Source organism: Physella acuta, unplaced genomic scaffold, assembly GCF_028476545.2.
Source record: "Physella acuta isolate Inbredline_101_S28 unplaced genomic scaffold, ASM2847654v3 ptg000168l, whole genome shotgun sequence".
NCBI lineage: Eukaryota > Metazoa > Mollusca > Gastropoda > Physidae > Physella > Physella acuta.
Genome location: NW_026731687.1, coordinates 592,677 through 612,761, shown reverse-complemented (window position 1 = coordinate 612,761; position 20,085 = coordinate 592,677). Strand labels below are relative to the sequence as shown.

The following is a 20,085-nucleotide window of genomic DNA, read 5'->3' as shown; positions in this document are numbered from 1 at the left end:
TGGATTTGCTTCAGTTGTAACAATTGTATTCTTTCACTCAAGGGCTGGTTGCATGCAGACCCATGCTCTACTTGACTTACCTCCATGAGCCACATGCCAGATTTAGATGTTGGGTGAGTGTAAGCATAGTAGACCCAGCCTGCCATAGATGCCAGAAGTGCAGCAATGATAAGGACCACAATCACTACTACAGCAACTGGGAAGTCACTCTTCACATTACAGTTGCCATTCTGAAAGAAAAAAAAAGAACATACCACATACAGTTGCGCACAAAGATGTTTGATTTTTAATTTAAAAGATTGATTGTAATTTAAGGAGAACACAAGATGAACACAATCTATTTCAACAGATTTAATGTTAGGGTTTCGTATTGTATTGTATTGTAAAATAAATTTTAAAAAGAAAACCAATGATTTGTTCATTGGCATAATTTTTACAAGTTTTCTAAAAAAAAATTGTGACTAATTAGTATAAAGATGACTTAAGCTTTTAAAAGTTCTAAAAAACATATAATTTATGTAAATAAAATATTTGGATTGGATATGATGATGATTTGAAGAGCTATTACAACTAAATGAAAAAGCAAAGCAGGCTTTGGTAAACTACAAAAAATTACTCAAGAAAAACTAAAGTTTGAAATGCTATCAAATGACTACAAGCAAGATTTTAAAAATTTCTTAAGCATTAAAAATGAGCTAACAAAACAATAAAAGTTAGTTTCTAAATCACAGCATAGGGTAAATGTAAAATCAATGGTTGGTTAAATATACAAAATTATCTAAAGAATGGATGGATGCAATGGGGTTAAGCAATCAATGAAAAACAAAATATTTCAAGTTTTAGAACACATGATTTGGCATCAAACAGTTCAAGAAAAATCAAAGAATATTGGTGGATCAACAGGTTAAAACCAACTGTAAAAAGTGTCAACAAGCCAAGCAAAAGTTTTCAATCTGTGTGGATGTCTCTCCATGCTGGTGGCCATTCCAATACATACCTGGCATGTTTGATCAGTACTGTCTTGGACAGAATCTGTTAAAGGCTTTTCCGGAGGAGGAAGATTTTCACAATCTTCAGTATCATTAGATTTCTATAATAAAATATAATTTTATGGGCAATCACTACTACCAATTCTCAGGCATTTTTCCATGCCTTCACATTCAATTATAACAAGCTCTATGCTGTGGTAAGTGTATTCAACTCTTGAGTTTGTTCACACTAAGTATTGTAGACCCTATCTAGATGACTGTGTATATAAGACTTTGTATTTCAACAAAAGTTTAAATATTACACAACTGAATTATATTTGTAAAGATTCACAAATTATCTTATTGTTTAAAGGCCAGTCAGTGGAAAAAAAGGAATCACTTTACTTATTACAACTAGCCCTTCAGCAAAAACTAAAAAAAGATAACTGTAGGCTGTAGAAGTCCAAAATGTTCAGGTTAGATAGCTAAAAGGTGTTAGTACCAAAATAAAAAAAAATTATGAGCAAATATGAGCAAAAAGTCACTTATATCAATAACATGTATCTTGTATCCTTAATTGCTATATAGATTATGTATGGGTACTTCAAGTTATAGGAACTGGAATTATATCTGCAGTTTTCATCTTGTTTTATTTCTTGCAGGGATTATTTCCCTTGTGACCTAACTATTTGAAAACATGCAGTTAGCAACAAATTTCACTAGTGCAGCAGAATGTAGATCCAGTTATCTATAAAAAAAACACTATTAAGCTTCAATATAAAATTAAACTCATTACAACTGTTAAAAACTTTCTGATCCCTGACCATACAGCTATATAAGGCAGCATATTTTCAAGCAAATGTTAGGTATTCTAGCAATGTCAAAATGACAGAAAAATTCTTGTTAGCGGAAAAACTGACATTTATTCATGCAAGAGGTCAAGAAGTAGTTATAACTTAAAGAACATTGGTATGGTTAGGAGAAAATCAGTAGATAATTTATTTTTAAAATGTTAATATTAAAATTTACTATCAAAGTTACAAACAAACATTTGATAAAAATGGTTCAAACTATTTCAATTCATCATCAGCTCAACACCTAGTTGCTCAACTCTGATCAAGGGTCATTATATCAATACTTGATACACTTGAAACCTTTCAACACTTCTATAATTACAATGTTATCCAAGGTTTTTCAGATTTAACACTAGTTTTTCTGAGCTAAAAGACAAGGGTTATCTGTACCAAATCCTATCAAACTGTAAAACAGTGTAGAAACTGTACAAGGGACACATATCAGTGCAATATTAAATAGAAGAGCAGCATCCGTCTTGTGAGTGCACACAGAAGAAATAACTTTATGATAAGATGAGTGCAGAGAAAATAACTCGAGTAATAAGAAAAATGGGATGGGAACAGAGATTATTTTATTGATAAGAAAAATGGGATGAGTGCATATATGATAACCGATGAATAAGAAAAATGGGGTGGATACAGAGATATTTAATTTATTGATAAGCAAAATGGGATGGGAGCAGAGATAATTACTTGAGTAATAAGAAAAATGGGATGGGTGCCAAGATATTTACCCCATAGATGTTTGAAGCAACAGTAGTAAAAAAAACCCAAGGAAAATGAAAAAAAGGTCCTAAGCTTTCTTGTAGTGTAGACTTATGTCCCTTGCAACAGCCTTTAAAAATAAAGTTTGAAAAGGTTTGTGTGTCTCAGTACAGAGCTATAAAGAGTGAGTAAACAGGGAAACACATATTTCTCAATAACAGTAAGAAGACAATTTGAACATACAATTTTCAAGACATGTCTAAAGAATAAACATTTTAAATATGTTCTACTGTGAAGTGTAAACAAAAGCCCATAGTTAAGTATGAGAATTAATTCCTTTTGTTATTCTCAATAAAATCAAATTGTTATATGAAATCAACTCCTATATATGAAATTGCCTGATTAAATTTAGATTAGTTTCAAACCTGTACTACTTTATCCAAACAGAAACAAGTACTGCAACTTAAGGAATCAACTATTGTTATCAACTAAGATGAAAATAAGATCTGCATTATTATTGCTAGTTCATCATGCAAGAAACCAGCTAGCAACTGACAGTCCATCATGCAAGAAACCAGCCAGCATCCAGCACAAAAAGCCATGCTGTATACCTGGACATGCCCCCCATGGCATGCAAGCCAGCATATACTTACGTTACAATCATTTTGTGAGGCATGGGGGTCTGTTATAGGCTTGGTAGGCATAGGAAGAGATGAGCATACATCCGATTCATTTGTCAGCTAGAATAAACATTAAAACTGGCATCTACTTTTTTCTAGCAGTAACAATTTTGTATACAATCTGACTTACAATACTGTTTACTTCCTATGAGTCTTCATTACATCATTCTATATGGCAAATCAAAACAAGGCAACAAATAGGTTGCTATCTCGTCACAAACAAAATGTTTAAACCCAAATTTTTAAAAAGTAAGTTTGGTTGATGTTAAGGAGTCATCTATAGAGGTGATTCATAACAAAGAAAAATTAGATTAGTTTCATAGCACAAGTACTTCCTTTAGTCTTTAGTGGTAGTAAATTTAACAGACAAATAAAAAGAGTTATACAAATAACTTGAAATAGATTGCACTAATGTGAAATAACTGCTGTAAGCAGTCAACAAATAAATTTCTGTTATAAAATATGACACATAAGTAATGCTTACAATCAACATGGGAAATGTCAACAAAAACAGTAATTCATTGCAGCTTTAATAGTGTGCAGGCCAAAGAATTCATCGCATTATGATTTAGGTGCATATATCAGCTAGAAATGAGAAAATCCATTGCAAGAGAAATGTGTATAAGAAGCATGAAACTAGGCACAGATGTTAGCAGGTTACACCAATAATGGAACATGTCAGAGAAGCGCTCATGTTGATAGCACTTACAGCACACGCTACTTTTTTGACTGGTGCAGTGGGTGCTGGTAATGTAGGCTGGTCAGTACACTTTTCAGAAACACTCTAAAAAAAATTGGCAAAATGTATCGCAAGTATCAGACAGTGTCTGAGGTGAGTCCTCAGATAAAATTTGTAGCACTCATACGACAAGAGTCATTTTTAAGTCTAGCTCTCCCTTAAGTCTACATCTTGATTTCTATTCATTTTAAAAAAAAACTAAAAAGGGCATAATCTCTTCAAATTTCCAAAAAAATATTTCATAGTAATATAATAAATTATAAAATTGCCACAATAATAAATTAACTATGAATAATAGGAACAATACATAACCGGAGTTAAAAAAAAAATCAAATTTAAAAAATAGAGCAAATTTTTCAAACACACCTAATAAATTAACTATGAATAATAGGAACAATACATAACCGGAGTTAAAAAAAAAATCAAATTTAAAAAATAGAGCAAATTTTTCAAACACACCAGCTTTGGTTGCCCGCACTGTACACTGCATGGCAAATCATTATGACAAACAGCAGGATCAGGGCACAAATCAGCACTACAGTAATGTCATACAATAACAGTGTGCTACATGTGATCTATTCATTCATATTGGGATTCAATGTCTGGGTAACATTATACTGATACACTTTTAGTTTCAGAATTAAGACCTCACTACTAGATTTACTATTAGAGTGTGCATTTGACATTCCTAAACTCTCTTATTATTATGTCAGTGTAGTGACTGTAGAGAGGGCATAAATCTGAAGGGAAAAAGTCTTGGTATTTAACATGACAGTCATGCAGGTATACTCTTGGACAGACTTGGAGAGATGAGTGACCAAGCCAATAACATGCGCTTATAAGGGTAAACTGCAAACAACATCATGTGAAGCATGCAGAGAGAGATGTGTACATACTGATTGCTGGCATCCTTCCCTGTCCCAGTGCTGGCGGTACCAGTCCAGTCCATCTGAACATCTCCCAATGGTGTTACACCATCTGCAGTCAAAGGCAACATTTTTGTGCTCGATGCAACTTTTACAGTCTGATAGACGATTGCATGCTAAAATGGAAAATAGTAAGAAAATGTTAATAAACATTTTTTTATCTAATCAGTCGCCTTTATAATTAACACATTTCTAAAAAATATTAAAACATGAACTAAAAAATGTGGAGAGTGGGTAGACTTGGACCACCAGATTATCATTAGCTTGTAATGTTGGTACCCTTAAGGACATAATAAACCTCATCATATATTAATAGTTTAGTGGGTGTAGAAAGAAGCTGAGAGGGTGGGGTGGGGTGCTGAACAGTTGCCAAATAATTTGACAGAATGGGGCAATTTTCAGAATGGACCATTGTCCCAGTGCCTAAAATCCACCCATACACATAATTAAAAGTTAAAAAATATATATCATAGGTGACATTTTGGTGGGCCCAAAATACATTCATCCATTGGTAAGATAAATGTGGCAATGTGTGTGCTGGGAAATAGTTTAGTTTCAAATTAATTTTCTTATAAAAAAAAGAAATGAACAGACTTACTGGGTAGAGGTTTTAAAACCACAACAGATCCCGATGTAACAGCTTCCGTCCTTATTAGCACTTTGTGATATTCATAAATTGTCCTTCTCTTGATCTCTACAACAACAGTAACAAGCAGTGTGAAGATAAGGGAAACTACAGTGTCAGTGACACAACGAAAACATTTTACCTAATAAAACTTACTGTACTCTGGGACATAAGTATCATTATAATAAGCATCCGAGAGTCCAACTTTGACTGGATGCTCATCAGTGGAAATACTACGGATTGGAATTGGCACCTGCAGAGTTACAAAACTTTATTATACCATTTTTTAGGGGGATATATACAGACATTTAGATACACATGTACACAGCTTAGAGATTGTAATATATTTGATAAAGAGAACTAAAATTAAAGATAAAATGTTACTCACAGATTTGTAAACAAAGTGAATAGTATCATCTTTATGTAAAATGGCTTGAAAGTTAAATAAACCACCTGAAAATTTTTTTTAACTACTGTAAACTTTGATATGAAATAAAACAAAATATATCACCTTCTTAACCTAAGCACATGAAATAATCATTAAGCAACTCCTAAACAGAGTTCCTGACATTGAATATTTGTAAGCCTTCTATTTCAATACAAGCTTGTTTTGGTGAAAGTTATGGCTACACAAAAAAAAAAAAAATCTTCAAGACTAACTAAATAGAATGTGCTTTGCTTACATTAACCACTAAACAGACATGAGTACTCACTGTTGTTCTGATCCCTCAGCATCACATTCTTCCACTCTACTGTAAACTTGGTTTCTATTTTTGAAAAATGAGCAATTTTTTTCTTAATAACTATATGAACAGTCAAATAAATGATGTGAAATTGATTGTTTTAGATACTACAGCCAGAAAAAAATTGACTTAATATACTAAAGATTTAGTAAATATCAGTGTGTAGATAAGGACAGCCTACCATCATTCTTGTAGTAGACACCAGATTCTTTACTTAAAGAAGGATCAAAGTTGGCCATGAGTGGGGCGATGTACTGAGTAGCAGTTAGCCACTGATGTAAGAATGGGCTCATGTAGATGAAACCTGCAATTGGTGAAACACACATCAATACGTTTGGCCCATTTTTTTGGTTACATATATCATTATGTTGACCAAATGTGTCTTACCTCCAGTGGCTATGGTTATATTCTTTACTTCATGGCCATAGAAGTGAAATGGGAACTTAAGTGCAATTACCTGGAAAAAAATATTACCAATTTAGCATTTAACAATTGTTAAATAGCTTTTTAAAAATATCATTTGCTTCTATTAACTACATTCACTTTATATTCCTAAGCTTTCACAATTTACAATATTTGCCTGGATTTACAGCTACTGCATGACAAATATAAAGTAACTTCTAATACACTAGCCTAATGTTACTAGGTCTCATGACAAATATAAAGTAACTTTAGATACACTAGCCTAATGTTACTTACAGCTGCTACACGATGACCTGTGGACAAGGTCTCGTGACGAGGGGTGTCTGCCAGTTCTTGCCAGTACTCTGAAACCTTGTTCTTAAGGACATCAGTTTCATAGTAATCATGATGGTCCTTAATGGAAAAAATTTCTTTCATTTTATAACTGCTGTAGGTGTACTACTTAAAGAATACATACTGGAACAATATTATGTGCAAATGTAACATACATACGTTTAAAAACTAGGTGATAATTGACACCCCTCCTTTCCATGTAAAAAACTGTGTTTTAACTTACATGTATAATATCAGATTCAAAAAATGGATCTACTGTAGTAGACGCAGCTTTGGTAGTTGCTGCGTCACTTGCTTTGTTGAGTGGGGTAGTGCTAGAAACAGTTGAGCCAGCCACAGTGGAGGGTTTGAAGGTAGTAGACAAAGGTGTTGTGCTGCTGTTAGCCGTAACATCTACATTTGGTCTACTACTTCCTGGACAAGAGGAAACAATGTAAGGTAGGTAATTAATTGGCTGAAATTAGTGAGACGAGAAATGACGGTCAGGTAGGTATGCAGGCAAGTGTATATCAAACTTGTGCCTTACACAAGCTGAATACAAATATTCCACTTTTTTTTTATTAGTTACACCCTTCAAACCCTTCAAATTAAAACAGCTATCTTCAAACGAAAAAGCATGTTTATTTTCAATTAAACCAGTGTACAGCAGTTCCCCCCAAGTTGAAATATATAGAAACATTGCTGGCTTGGTAGAATACTAGATAGACTGAAAAGTGCAGTATGTCTAGTGTTTATAAGATCAATAAGCCACGTAAGCACAAATGTGATCCATGCATAGCTAATAAGCATGAGACAACTAACCAGGTAGTGCTGTTGTCTGAGCAGGACTAGACTGGTCAGGTGATACAGGTATTGTAGAGGCAGAGCTGTCTGCTTGACGACGGTATCTTGGATGGGAAGCAAACTTGAGAGCTAAACTTTCATCATAGGATGCACTGATTTTATTGGGATTGATTACTTTGTATGAGGCTTCTGTAAAGAAAGAAAACAGTCAATATACTTTATATTCAGGAAAACTGTAAAGGAAACCAATTCACCAGAACATGATCCATTAAATCTAAAACCAACAGAAACTGAAGCAAAAATTTACAAATAAATCGATGTAATATGATACAGCCAATATACACAACAAAAACTAATTTTCTAACTTTTTGTATGTTACTAATACTAATCACGAAACTAGATCAACAGTGACACATATGCTAGACCATTTGGCATCAAACAACGAGTAGTTAGCAACATAAAAGTATAATATTAGCAATCACAACTAATAAAATTAAATCAAACCATTAGAAAGTTTACTAGGAGCACTCACACCAGAGGAAACTGGTGTCACCTTTTATTTGTCAGTAAACTCAGATAACATGTGGAATATCAATGATATCTCAAGCAAGTGACTAAACAGTTTGCTGTATTTTCTTAATGACTGTTAGTCCATCAAATGTTGCTTTGATTAACCAAAACATTAAAGGAAAGTTTCATAAACTGATATAGATTTTAATATCATGTTTTCTTAACATATTATTATAAAATAATTTTTTGGCAATGCTAACTATAAAACATCAATAGTTTTATTCTATTGCATAAAATCCAGTGTTCTGCAGAAATTATAAGCATTTACAAAGCAACTTATATAATGTGGACTGGAAAAACTGATGAACTATAAAAGTATAATAAAAGCATGATTTGATCCACTGAGTGTTTGGCTAGTAGGCTAAGATTAGGATATAGACTTTTAAGTCAACAACTCGGTGTCAATCCAACCCCAGTAAAACTTTACTGCCCCCGGGGAATATAAAAAACACTAGAGTGTATAATTAGGGCAGTTGGCAGGAACAGAATCAACCACTGCCAGTATCCCTGAATATTAACTCTGCTCTATGTACACACTGAATGGCAGTGGATACATGTTATAGCATAATAAAAAATTCATGGGGTGAACTGACCTAACATTGCCACAGTGAACATTCTCAGTGTACAACAACCATTCAATAGTAGGGTAAAGTATGTGTTGGTTAGGAAAGTCTTATGTATTGTATCTGTGCTTTACCAATTTAAAACATCTATTTTCACAACAAATTATAAGCTCCTGTCTTGTCAGATGATTATAATGGATCATCATCCTGTTCACCCCCAGTAAACAAGTATAGATAGAGCATTTTATGGGTTTGTTTACAACCAAGATGAATAAATCCAATACTAGGTGAACAATAGATGAGTTTTACAGTGGAAGAGACACTTTAGGTTAATGCATGCATGATTGCACCCAGAACATTATTTAGGTAAGAAAAACAAGGTTTTTGTTTATCTAGACAGTATTCAAATTAAATTATAAGTAGTAAGGTCACATGGGATTCATGACTCATATTTTCCATTTTTATTTCATCCATTGCTTAGGTGTTTAATTATAAAATTATTTGTTTAAATGAAGGTTACTGATGTTCAATTTAACTATTTAAAATGGTGGACAGATCACAAGGACTTAACCCCCCCCCCCCCCCCTAAACACAGAAAATATTTTTTTTCTGAACTCCGTTGTCTGAGGACGATAAATATTGATCACCCCCCCCCCCCAAACAAACACACCAAAGTAATAAATTGGCTTGTGTTAAAAACGGGTATTTCCATGTAATACCATTATTCATTGGCTAGTTGGCTATTTAAACTAACAGTGTCAATACTACAGCTATTCCTATCCCAAACACTAGCCTTCACATTAACGCAGGTCTTACAGTAGTGGTAACAACCTAATGTTTGTTAGAGCCCGTTGTCAGACACAGAGATGCGAGAGGCTTTCATCCCTGGGTTAACAGTGTGTAATCATAACGTCTTGAGGCGGTGAGAAATCTGACCACTCAATACAAACAACTCCCCCCATCTTGTCAAGTCAGTCACTGCATTGATTGACATCACGCATGTGCTGTTTACTAGCGTGTGCCATCACCTGCCAATTGAGAGACGTAAATAAGGTTCAAGGATGGTTGAATTACTTAAGTGTCCCACGTCGTAGAAGAGCTCCACCACCGCCCGCGGCAACGATGTCCACAGTTTCACCAAGTAACTTTCAGCGCCTCTGACCTAGACTAGTAAAATCAATTGAGCCGGGCCGAGATTTCTGGGTGTTCTAACACAATAATTCAATTTCACTGACGTCACAATGTGTTAACTCTACAAGAGGGCCGCATGCCAACACACACTCAATCGACAAGCAGCAGTTTTTTAAAAACTAGTTTTGTCCATAGCAATAAATCACGTGTTCTAAGGCTAACCCCGAGAGATGCTGAAAAAAAAAAACCGCCTTCAATTTCGCACTAGCCATGCTATATTTATGACCGTCACATGACCGATACGTTTCAATGTATTAAATTTGTGTATCCTGTTGACCTCATAGCCGGAGGTTTTGTTAATATTAAAGAAACGCATTTAAACATTTGTTTCATTGTATTAAAAAAAAAACTCAGTGCATAAACATGAAGGAAGTAGATCTAGATCTAATAGACTTCTGCGTATGTCGAAATCCTAGGTTATCATTTTGTCCAGAGTATACCAGGAAGTAACTGAATAAAAAATATTTTCGCAACACTAGGCTTACTAGACTTAGTTGGCTTACAATTTTATAAAGTTATAAGAGTTCGTTTTTTTCTTCTGTCGCTTTAAAAACTAGCATTTAGAGTAGGCCTGGACTATATAACGAGTCTTAATGAACTTTTTGATAATCGATAATTCTAAAGGCCAAGTCGTGCTCAGCAGCTGTGGAAGCTGTGTGAACGGTGAGAAAAGACAGATCTACAGCGCCGTACTAGTGAACTAGACGTGTATACCATCAAGCCAAGCTTAACTGACTTAGTGGCTGGGCCCGACACGAGTTGCTGCCCCACCAACCATGAGACTGGGAGATTGGACTACATAATCGACGTGTCTAGCTAACAAAACACATTGGTCCAAGATAAAAATACACAGTCAAACATTACAATATACATGACGGCTACACGACTAAACAAGATAGCAAACATGTACAAGTCAAGAGAGTTGAAAATATGATAGCAAACATGTACAAGTCGGAGAGTTGAAAACATGTACAAGTCGACAGTTGAAAACATGATAGCAAATATGTACAAGTCGGAGAGTTGAAAATATGATAGCAAACATGTACAAGTCGGAGAGTTGAAAATATGATAGCAAACATGTACAAGTCGGAGAGTTGAAAATAGATAGCAGACATGTACAAGTCAGCAAGTATAAAACAAGATAGCAAACATGTACAAGTCGGACAGTTGAAAATATGATCGCAAACATGTACAAGTCGGAGAGTTGAAAATAGATAGCAAACATGTACAAGTCAGCAAGTATAAAACAAGATAGCAAACATGTACAAGTCGGACAGTTGAAAATATGATCGCAAACATGTACAAGTCGGAGAGTTGAAAACATGATAGCAATGTACAAGTCGGAGAGTTGAAAACATGATAGCAATGTACAAGTCGGAGAGTTGAAAATATGATAGCAAACATGTACAAGTCGGAGAGTTGAAAACATGATAGCAATGTACAAGTCAGCAAGTATAAAACAAGATAGCAAACATGTACAAGTCAGACAGTAGAAATAAGATAGCAAACATGTACAAGTCAGACAGTAGAAATAAGATAGCAAACATGTACACGTCAGAAAGTTGAAAACAAAGATCTAGCAAACAGGTCTATACACGCCAGTAAAACTACAGCTTGTTAAAACTGAAATATTGTCTTGAGATTGAAAATAGCTCATTTCAGTCTCAAAAAGGCGCAATTTCCCCGCCATTTTAAGCGAAGAGTAATGGCATGACCTTTAACAGACTGCTGCCAATAAATTTAGACACGCTTATAAACTATTCATTATTGGTAGCAAGGAGAAAAAGTATGCTGTTGTTAAATCTCGTGTCAACAAGACAGGGTGGGTGGGTGTTCATTTAAACGATTCATTATTGGTAGCAAGGAGAAAAAGTATGTCGTTGTTGAATCTCGTGCCAACAAGACACATTGCTTTAACCTGCCGTGTACGTGTTAACCTGACCTCGACAAAAAAATGTCTCCTGCGTGTCAAACCTTTCTATTGTATGTAAAGCCATGCTTCAACTCTTTAATCAATGACAAAATCACACAATTGGGTGGGGGAATTTCCGTTTCCATTCCCAAAGAGAAATAAACAAATGTCGAGTCGCTTCCCCATTACATAAAAGACATTTGAAAAAAAAACATGATCAGCATGCTATTTGCAGGACAAACTGTAGTTTGTAAGGAAGACGAATTGGGCTGAAGGCATTGATGATTTAAACAGACAGCAATAAAAGCCGCTTGAAATCAAACTATGGTCGTTTAAACAACCTCTTCAGCAGGGCCTACAACAGCTGATCTGAACTTCAGTTGATTTCAGTCACAAATGTGTTTAACCTAACGCGTAAGTTGTGCCGGATTGATGTGAAATATCCAGCCAAATCTCGGCGCTGGCGGCAACAGGCGTTGATGTAAGATGCAGTGGTAATAACTTGTGACACCTCGGGGGGGGGGGGGGGGGGGGGAGAGGGAATCAATGCATGGCAGGTGCCTCGGGCTTAGGATTTGTTAAGCACATTTTTACCACACTTTCGCATCAACATTACACAACAAAGTTGTGGAATAAGATGGGGAATATAGAAAAGACGAGCTAGCCTGGTACGAAATGACGTGAGTGTAGTTTGTATCACCACAGTAGCGGCTACCAACTAACAGCGTATCACAGGTAACTTGATGCAACCTGCCAACAAATGGAACGCAATCGATGATGCCTCGGCTCATTTCAATACACTAGGCACGTCACTAGTTCATTTCTATTGCCGACAAGTCACGAGAAGCTGTAAATATCACTGAAAAAAAGACGCTGCATACACAAATAAAGCTGAATAAATATATAACAACCTCCACCCCCACGCGTGGACGTTATAAATGTATGAATCCAAAGTGTGTGTCGAATAGCTGTATTATTAGGACTTGATATAGTAATCTTTTTTTTTAATATTATGTCATATGTGGTTGTTATGGGATCTTGACCCAAGTTTTAAGTTTGAAGCTGTGATCCCCTCTACCCTATCACTGACTTAAAGCTGTAGTAGTGGGTACAATTTCGATAGTTTTCATTTCCGACAGAAAAGTCAGGTTTTAAAAAGCTTGCGAAAACTAGATAGACATGAATATAACTAAATAAACACCGCAGAGAGCAGCCAACGAATAGATTCTAGCTTGAAATGACAAGCACGGAGTGAGACACACAAAGATCTATGGTTGACTAATCAACGCGCCAACTCCAGCTAATTGAATCTGTTCCAAGAGTTCCCTCTTTCAATATCATGCTAATAAAACGATGTGTACTTTATCCTAGTAAGCTACTAGTAAATAACACACTGTATTTCTAGCGAGAGTTCGTCTTTACTGTCGCACACTGTACAGCACGAGATAAATGAATCAAAAGAGCCCCCTTTTCCCTAAAGGACACTTCCATTTGGCCATTTTCTCCACGTGGCTCACTTCCTGTGCCATAATTGCACTTGCTTTTTTTATTTGAAAGTTCTCTACAAAATAGAGCATGGCTTGCTGGTGGGCGACTGAACAAAATTCAGGCTATTCGTCAACAACTGGTACAACCTTGGTTAGCTATTTATATACGTAACCATAACTACATACAAGTGTTAGAAGGTCAAGGTACAACGACAGTGCAAATACATTGAGAAAAAATGCAGAGGCTAATAGTTTCAGTTAAGAAAGCAACATATTCACCTGTACCACTGACCTAAAGGTTAGACAAACAAACAGAATCTTTAAAGGTGCAAATAGCATAAGTTGTGGTATGTTGACTGGGAGGTTTGAGTGGACTACAGTCAATCTCAGCTTACGTGTAAAGGCTTGGACGTGACCACTTAGCGTGTTACACAAGTCGTGGGACTATACGTGGACTACAAGAGCTAACAGTTCATAGTCCGGGATTGACCAAAACTTCTACAACGAGCCGACCCGCGGCGTATTATACGCCGCTATTTAGTTGTTTTATTTTCTACTATACAGTCATTCATAATTTGTGAATTCGACAGTACCAATGCTGCAACTTAATATATTTGCTTTAAAACACTATCAGTAGCTCGTTAAGGACGATAACCCTCACCCCCTCCTTTCCCCTACCCCTCCCCCAGTGAAAGCAGCCTCCTCTTAGTTACCTCTCCTAAGTTTAAAATCGTTTCAAACTAAATTATCTGCCCCTAATATCCGTCACTAATCCCGGCTCTATCTACGATTGTAAACATTTAGCGTGAACCACAGCTCACCAGACCATGTAGGGGTGGGGGTGGTAGGGAGCGCGCTAACAGGCTTGGTGTTTTCTAACGTCTCCAAGAAGAGAATTATATATATACGAGCCGGCCCGCGGCATAACATACGCCGCTATTTAGTTGTTTTTTCTACTTTTCAGCATAATTTGTGAATTCGACGGTACCAACGCTGCCACTGAAAATATTTCTTCAAAACACTATAAGTAGCACGTTAAGGACCATAACCCCCCCCCCCTCTCCTTCTCCCCCCCCCCCCCCCCCCCCCCCCCCCATACGTTTAAAATCGTTTCAAACTAAATTATCTGCCCCTAATAGTCGTCACTAAACCCGGCTCTGCTTGTAAACATTTAGAGTGAACACAGCTCACTAAAACCATGTAGGGGTGGGGGTGGTAGGGAGCGCGTTTACAGCTTGTTTTCCAGCGTCTCCCAGAAGAGAATTATATATATAGATATAGATAGAAGTCTAGATAGCTAACAGGTTCTAGCCGTTATGACAAAAACTTCAACAGAGGCCGATAATCTACGCGAGATGGACAGGAGAAACTTCAATTAGCTCATTACAGACCGTAGACGTAATTTGTAACATGGGATCAAATAGCTCTTAAGTGTATTTAACTTAACAGAAAACAGGGATTCCCCTCACCATCAAGCTAGTTTTTTTTCTTCTTCAATGTGCCCTATTGAGAAAATAATCGATCTTTGCTAATCTTGAGAGGGCGCTGATTGTGCGAGCTCTACAAGAAAACTGTCACCAGCTATCTAGTTGACTCCAGCCCCTTCTAGACGTTAGGCCATCACATTTAATCCTCATTGGTAAGACAGGAGGGGATCATAGCTTCAAGTCAGTGATAGAGGGGATCACAGCTTCAAGTCAGTGATAGAGGATGGGATCATAGCTTCAAGTCAGTGATAGAGGAGGGGATCACAGCTTCAAGTCTGTGATAGAGGATGGGATCATAGCTTCAAGTCAGTGATAGAGGAGGGGATCACAGCTTCAAGTCAGTGATAGAGGGGATCACAGCTTCAAGTCAGTGATAGAGGGGATCACAGCTTCAAGTCAGTGATAGAGGATGGGATCATAGCTTCAAGTCAGTGATAGAGGATAGGATCATAGCTTCAAGTCAGTGATAGAGGAGGGGATCACAGCTTCAAGTCAGTGATAGAGGGGATCACAGCTTCAAGTCAGTGATAGAGGGGATCAGAGCTTCAAGTCAGTGATAGAGGGGATCACAGCTTCAAGTCAGTGATAGAGGGGATCAGAGCTTCAAGTCAGTGATAGAGGGGATCACAGCTTCAAGTCTGTGATAGAGGGGATCACAGCTTCAAGTCAGTGATAGAGGATGGGATCATAGCTTCAAGTCAGTGATAGAGGAGGGGATCACAGCTTCAAGTCTGTGATAGAGGATGGGATCATAGCTTCAAGTCAGTGATAGAGGAGGGGATCACAGCTTCAAGCCTGTGATAGAGGATAGGATCACAGCTTCAGTCAGTGATAGAGGGGATCACAGCTACAGTCAGTGATAGAGGGATCACAGCTTCAGTCAGTGATAGAGGGGATCACAGCTACAGTCAGTGATAGAGGGATCACAGCTTCAAGTCAGTGATAGAGGGGATCACAGCTTCAAGTCAATGATAGAGGATGGGATCATAGCTTCAAGTCAGTGATAGAGGAGGGGATCACAGTTTCAAGTCAGTGATAGAGGGGATCACAGCTTCAAGTCAGTGATAGAGGGGATCACAGCTTCAAGTCAGTGATAGAGGAGGGGATCACAGCTTCAAGTCAGTGATATAGGAGGGGATCACAGCTTCAAGTCAGTGATAGAGGATGGGATCATAGCTTCAAGTCAGTGATAGAGGAGGGGATCACAGTTTCAAGTCAGTGATAGAGGGGATCACAGCTTCAAGTCAGTGATAGAGGGGATCACAGCTTCAAGTCAGTGATAGAGGGGATCACAGCTTCAAGTCAGTGATAGAGGAGGGGATCACAGCTTCAAGTCAGTGATATAGGAGGGGATCACAGCTTCAAGTCAGTGATAGAGGATGGGATCATAGCTTCAAGTCAGTGATAGAGGGGATCATAGCTTCAAGTCAGTGATAGAGGGGATCACAGCTTCAAGTCAGTGATAGAGGGGATCACAGCTTCAAGTCAGTGATAGAGGATGGGATCATAGCTTCAAGTCAGTGATAGAGGATAGGATCATAGCTTCAAGTCAGTGATAGAGGAGGGGATCACAGCTTCAAGTCAGTGATAGAGGGGATCACAGCTTCAAGTCAGTGATAGAGGGGATCAGAGCTTCAAGTCAGTGATAGAGGGGATCACAGCTTCAAGTCAGTGATAGAGGGGATCAGAGCTTCAAGTCAGTGATAGAGGGGATCACAGCTTCAAGTCTGTGATAGAGGATAGGATCACAGCTTCAGTCCGTGATAGAGGAGGGGATCATAGCTTCAAGTCTGTGATAGAGGATAGGATCACAGCTTCAGTCAGTGATAGAGGGGATCACAGCTACAGTCAGTGATAGAGGGATCACAGCTTCAAGTCAGTGATAGAGGGGATCACAGCTTCAAGTCAATGATAGAGGATGGGATCATAGCTTCAAGTCAGTGATAGAGGGGATCACAGCTTCAAGTCAGTGATAGAGGATGGGATCATAGCTTCAAGTCAGTGATAGAGGAGGGGATCACAGCTTCAAGTCAGTAATAGAGGGGATCACATTTTCAAGTCAGTGATAGAGGGGATCACAGCTTCAAGTCAGTGATAGAGGGGATCACAGCTTCAAGTCAGTGATAGAGGGATCACAGCTTCAAGTCTGTGATAGAGGATGGGATCACAGCTTCAAGTCAGTGATAGAGGGGATCACAGCTTCAAGTCAGTGATAGAGGATGGGATCATAGCTTCAAGTCAGTGATAGAGGATAGGATCATAGCTTCAAGTCAGTGATAGAGGAGGGGATCACAGCTTCAAGTCAGTGATAGAGGGGATCACAGCTTCAAGTCAGTGATAGAGGGGATCAGAGCTTCAAGTCAGTGATAGAGGGGATCACAGCTTCAAGTCAGTGATAGAGGGGATCAGAGCTTCAAGTCAGTGATAGAGGGGATCACAGCTTCAAGTCTGTGATAGAGGATAGGATCACAGCTTCAGTCCGTGATAGAGGAGGGGATCATAGCTTCAAGTCTGTGATAGAGGATAGGATCACAGCTTCAGTCAGTGATAGAGGAGGGGATCATAGCTTCAAGTCAGTGATAGAGGAGGGGATCACAGCTTCAAGTCAGTGATAGAGGGGATCACATTTTCAAGTCAGTGATAGAGGGGATCACAGCTTCAAGTCAGTGATAGAGGGGATCACAGCTTCAAGTCAGTGATAGAGGGATCACAGCTTCAAGTCTGTGATAGAGGATAGGATCACAGCTTCAAGTCAGTGATATAGGAGGGGATCACAGCTTCAAGTCAGTGATAGAGGGATCACAGCTTCAAGTCAGTGATAGAGGAGGGGATCACAGCTTCAAGTCAGTGATAGATGGGATCACAGTTTCAAGTCAGTGATAGAGGATGGGATCATAGCTTCAAGTCAGTGATAGAGGAGGGGATCACAGCTTCAAGTCAGTGATAGAGGATGGGATCACAGCTTCAAGTCAGTGATAGAGGATGGGATCACAGCTTCAAGTCAGTGATAGAGGATGGGATCACAGCTTCAGTCAGTGATAGAGGATGGGATCACAGCTTCAAGTCAGTGATAGAGGGGATCACAGCTTCAAGTCAGTGATAGAGGGGATCACAGCTTCAAGTCAGTGATAGAGGATGGGATCACAGCTTCAAGTCAGTGATAGAGGGGATCACAGCTTCAAGTCAGTGATAGAGGGGATCACAGCTTCAAGTCAGTGATAGAGGATGGGATCATAGCTTCAAGTCAGTGATAGAGGATAGGATCATAGCTTCAAGTCAGTGATAGAGGAGGGGATCACAGCTTCAAGTCAGTGATAGAGGGGATCACAGCTTCAAGTCAGTGATAGAGGGGATCAGAGCTTCAAGTCAGTGATAGAGGGGATCACAGCTTCAAGTCAGTGATAGAGGGGATCAGAGCTTCAAGTCAGTGATAGAGGGGATCACAGCTTCAAGTCTGTGATAGAGGGGATCACAGCTTCAAGTCAGTGATAGAGGATGGGATCATAGCTTCAAGTCAGTGATAGAGGAGGGGATCACAGCTTCAAGTCTGTGATAGAGGATGGGATCATAGCTTCAAGTCAGTGATAGAGGAGGGGATCACAGCTTCAAGCCTGTGATAGAGGATAGGATCACAGCTTCAGTCAGTGATAGAGGGGATCACAGCTACAGTCAGTGATAGAGGGATCACAGCTTCAGTCAGTGATAGAGGGGATCACAGCTACAGTCAGTGATAGAGGGATCACAGCTTCAAGTCAGTGATAGAGGGGATCACAGCTTCAAGTCAATGATAGAGGATGGGATCATAGCTTCAAGTCAGTGATAGAGGAGGGGATCACAGTTTCAAGTCAGTGATAGAGGGGATCACAGCTTCAAGTCAGTGATAGAGGGGATCACAGCTTCAAGTCAGTGATAGAGGGGATCACAGCTTCAAGTCAGTGATAGAGGAGGGGATCACAGCTTCAAGTCAGTGATATAGGAGGGGATCACAGCTTCAAGTCAGTGATAGAGGATGGGATCATAGCTTCAAGTCAGTGATAGAGGAGGGGATCACAGTTTCAAGTCAGTGATAGAGGGGATCACAGCTTCAAGTCAGTGATAGAGGGGATCACAGCTTCAAGTCAGTGATAGAGGGGATCACAGCTTCAAGTCAGTGATAGAGGAGGGATCACAGCTTCAAGTCAGTGATATAGGAGGGGATCACAGCTTCAAGTCAGTGATAGAGGATGGGATCATAGCTTCAAGTCAGTGATAGAGGGGATCATAGCTTCAAGTCAGTGATAGAGGGGATCACAGCTTCAAGTCAGTGATAGAGGGGATCACAGCTTCAAGTCAGTGATAGAGGATGGGATCATAGCTTCAAGTCAGTGATAGAGGATAGGATCATAGCTTCAAGTCAGTGATAGAGGAGGGGATCACAGCTTCAAGTCAGTGATAGAGGGGATCACAGCTTCAAGTCAGTGATAGAGGGGATCAGAGCTTCAAGTCAGTGATAGAGGGGATCACAGCTTCAAGTCAGTGATAGAGGGGATCAGAGCTTCAAGTCAGTGATAGAGGGGATCACAGCTTCAAGTCTGTGATAGAGGATAGGATCACAGCTTCAGTCCGTGATAGAGGAGGGGATCATAGCTTCAAGTCTGTGATAGAGGATAGGATCACAGCTTCAGTCAGTGATAGAGGGGATCACAGCTACAGTCAGTGATAGAGGGATCACAGCTTCAAGTCAGTGATAGAGGGGATCACAGCTTCAAGTCAATGATAGAGGATGGGATCATAGCTTCAAGTCAGTGATAGAGGGGATCACAGCTTCAAGTCAGTGATAGAGGATGGGATCATAGCTTCAAGTCAGTGATAGAGGAGGGGATCACAGCTTCAAGTCAGTGATAGAGGGGATCACATTTTCAAGTCAGTGATAGAGGGGATCACAGCTTCAAGTCAGTGATAGAGGGGATCACAGCTTCAAGTCAGTGATAGAGGGATCACAGCTTCAAGTCTGTGATAGAGGATGGGATCATAGCTTCAAGTCAGTGATAGAGGAGGGGATCACAGCTTCAAGTCAGTGATAGAGGGGATCACATTTTCAAGTCAGTGATAGAGGG

General features: G+C 38.7%; 1 protein-coding gene across 6 annotated transcripts in view; it reads right to left on the bottom strand.

Annotated features, from left to right (window-relative positions):
• Nucleotides 1-20,085, bottom strand: part of LOC131936098 (plexin domain-containing protein 1) — a 35,846-nt gene that overhangs the window by 3,015 nt on the left and 12,746 nt on the right. Inside the window, exons 2-14 of one of the 6 annotated variants that reach the window (XM_059292956.1) lie at nucleotides 7,798-7,968; nucleotides 7,220-7,410; nucleotides 6,940-7,056; nucleotides 6,628-6,697; nucleotides 6,422-6,544; nucleotides 6,211-6,264; nucleotides 5,886-5,950; nucleotides 5,654-5,750; nucleotides 5,471-5,566; nucleotides 4,843-4,988; nucleotides 3,917-3,991; nucleotides 998-1,090; nucleotides 81-230 (exon numbers count right to left, since the gene is read on the bottom strand). In XM_059292956.1, the coding sequence (XP_059148939.1) occupies nucleotides 81-230; nucleotides 998-1,090; nucleotides 3,917-3,991; nucleotides 4,843-4,988; nucleotides 5,471-5,566; nucleotides 5,654-5,750; nucleotides 5,886-5,950; nucleotides 6,211-6,264; nucleotides 6,422-6,544; nucleotides 6,628-6,697; nucleotides 6,940-7,056; nucleotides 7,220-7,410; nucleotides 7,798-7,968 (1,448 nt within the window). Of the gene's footprint in view, nucleotides 1-80; nucleotides 231-997; nucleotides 1,091-3,180; nucleotides 3,268-3,916; nucleotides 3,992-4,842; nucleotides 4,989-5,470; nucleotides 5,567-5,653; nucleotides 5,751-5,885; nucleotides 5,951-6,210; nucleotides 6,265-6,421; nucleotides 6,545-6,627; nucleotides 6,698-6,939; nucleotides 7,057-7,219; nucleotides 7,411-7,797; nucleotides 7,969-20,085 lie in introns of all 6 variants that reach the window. The other 5 variants (XM_059292955.1, XM_059292960.1, XM_059292958.1 and 2 more) reach the window with 5 other exon arrangements.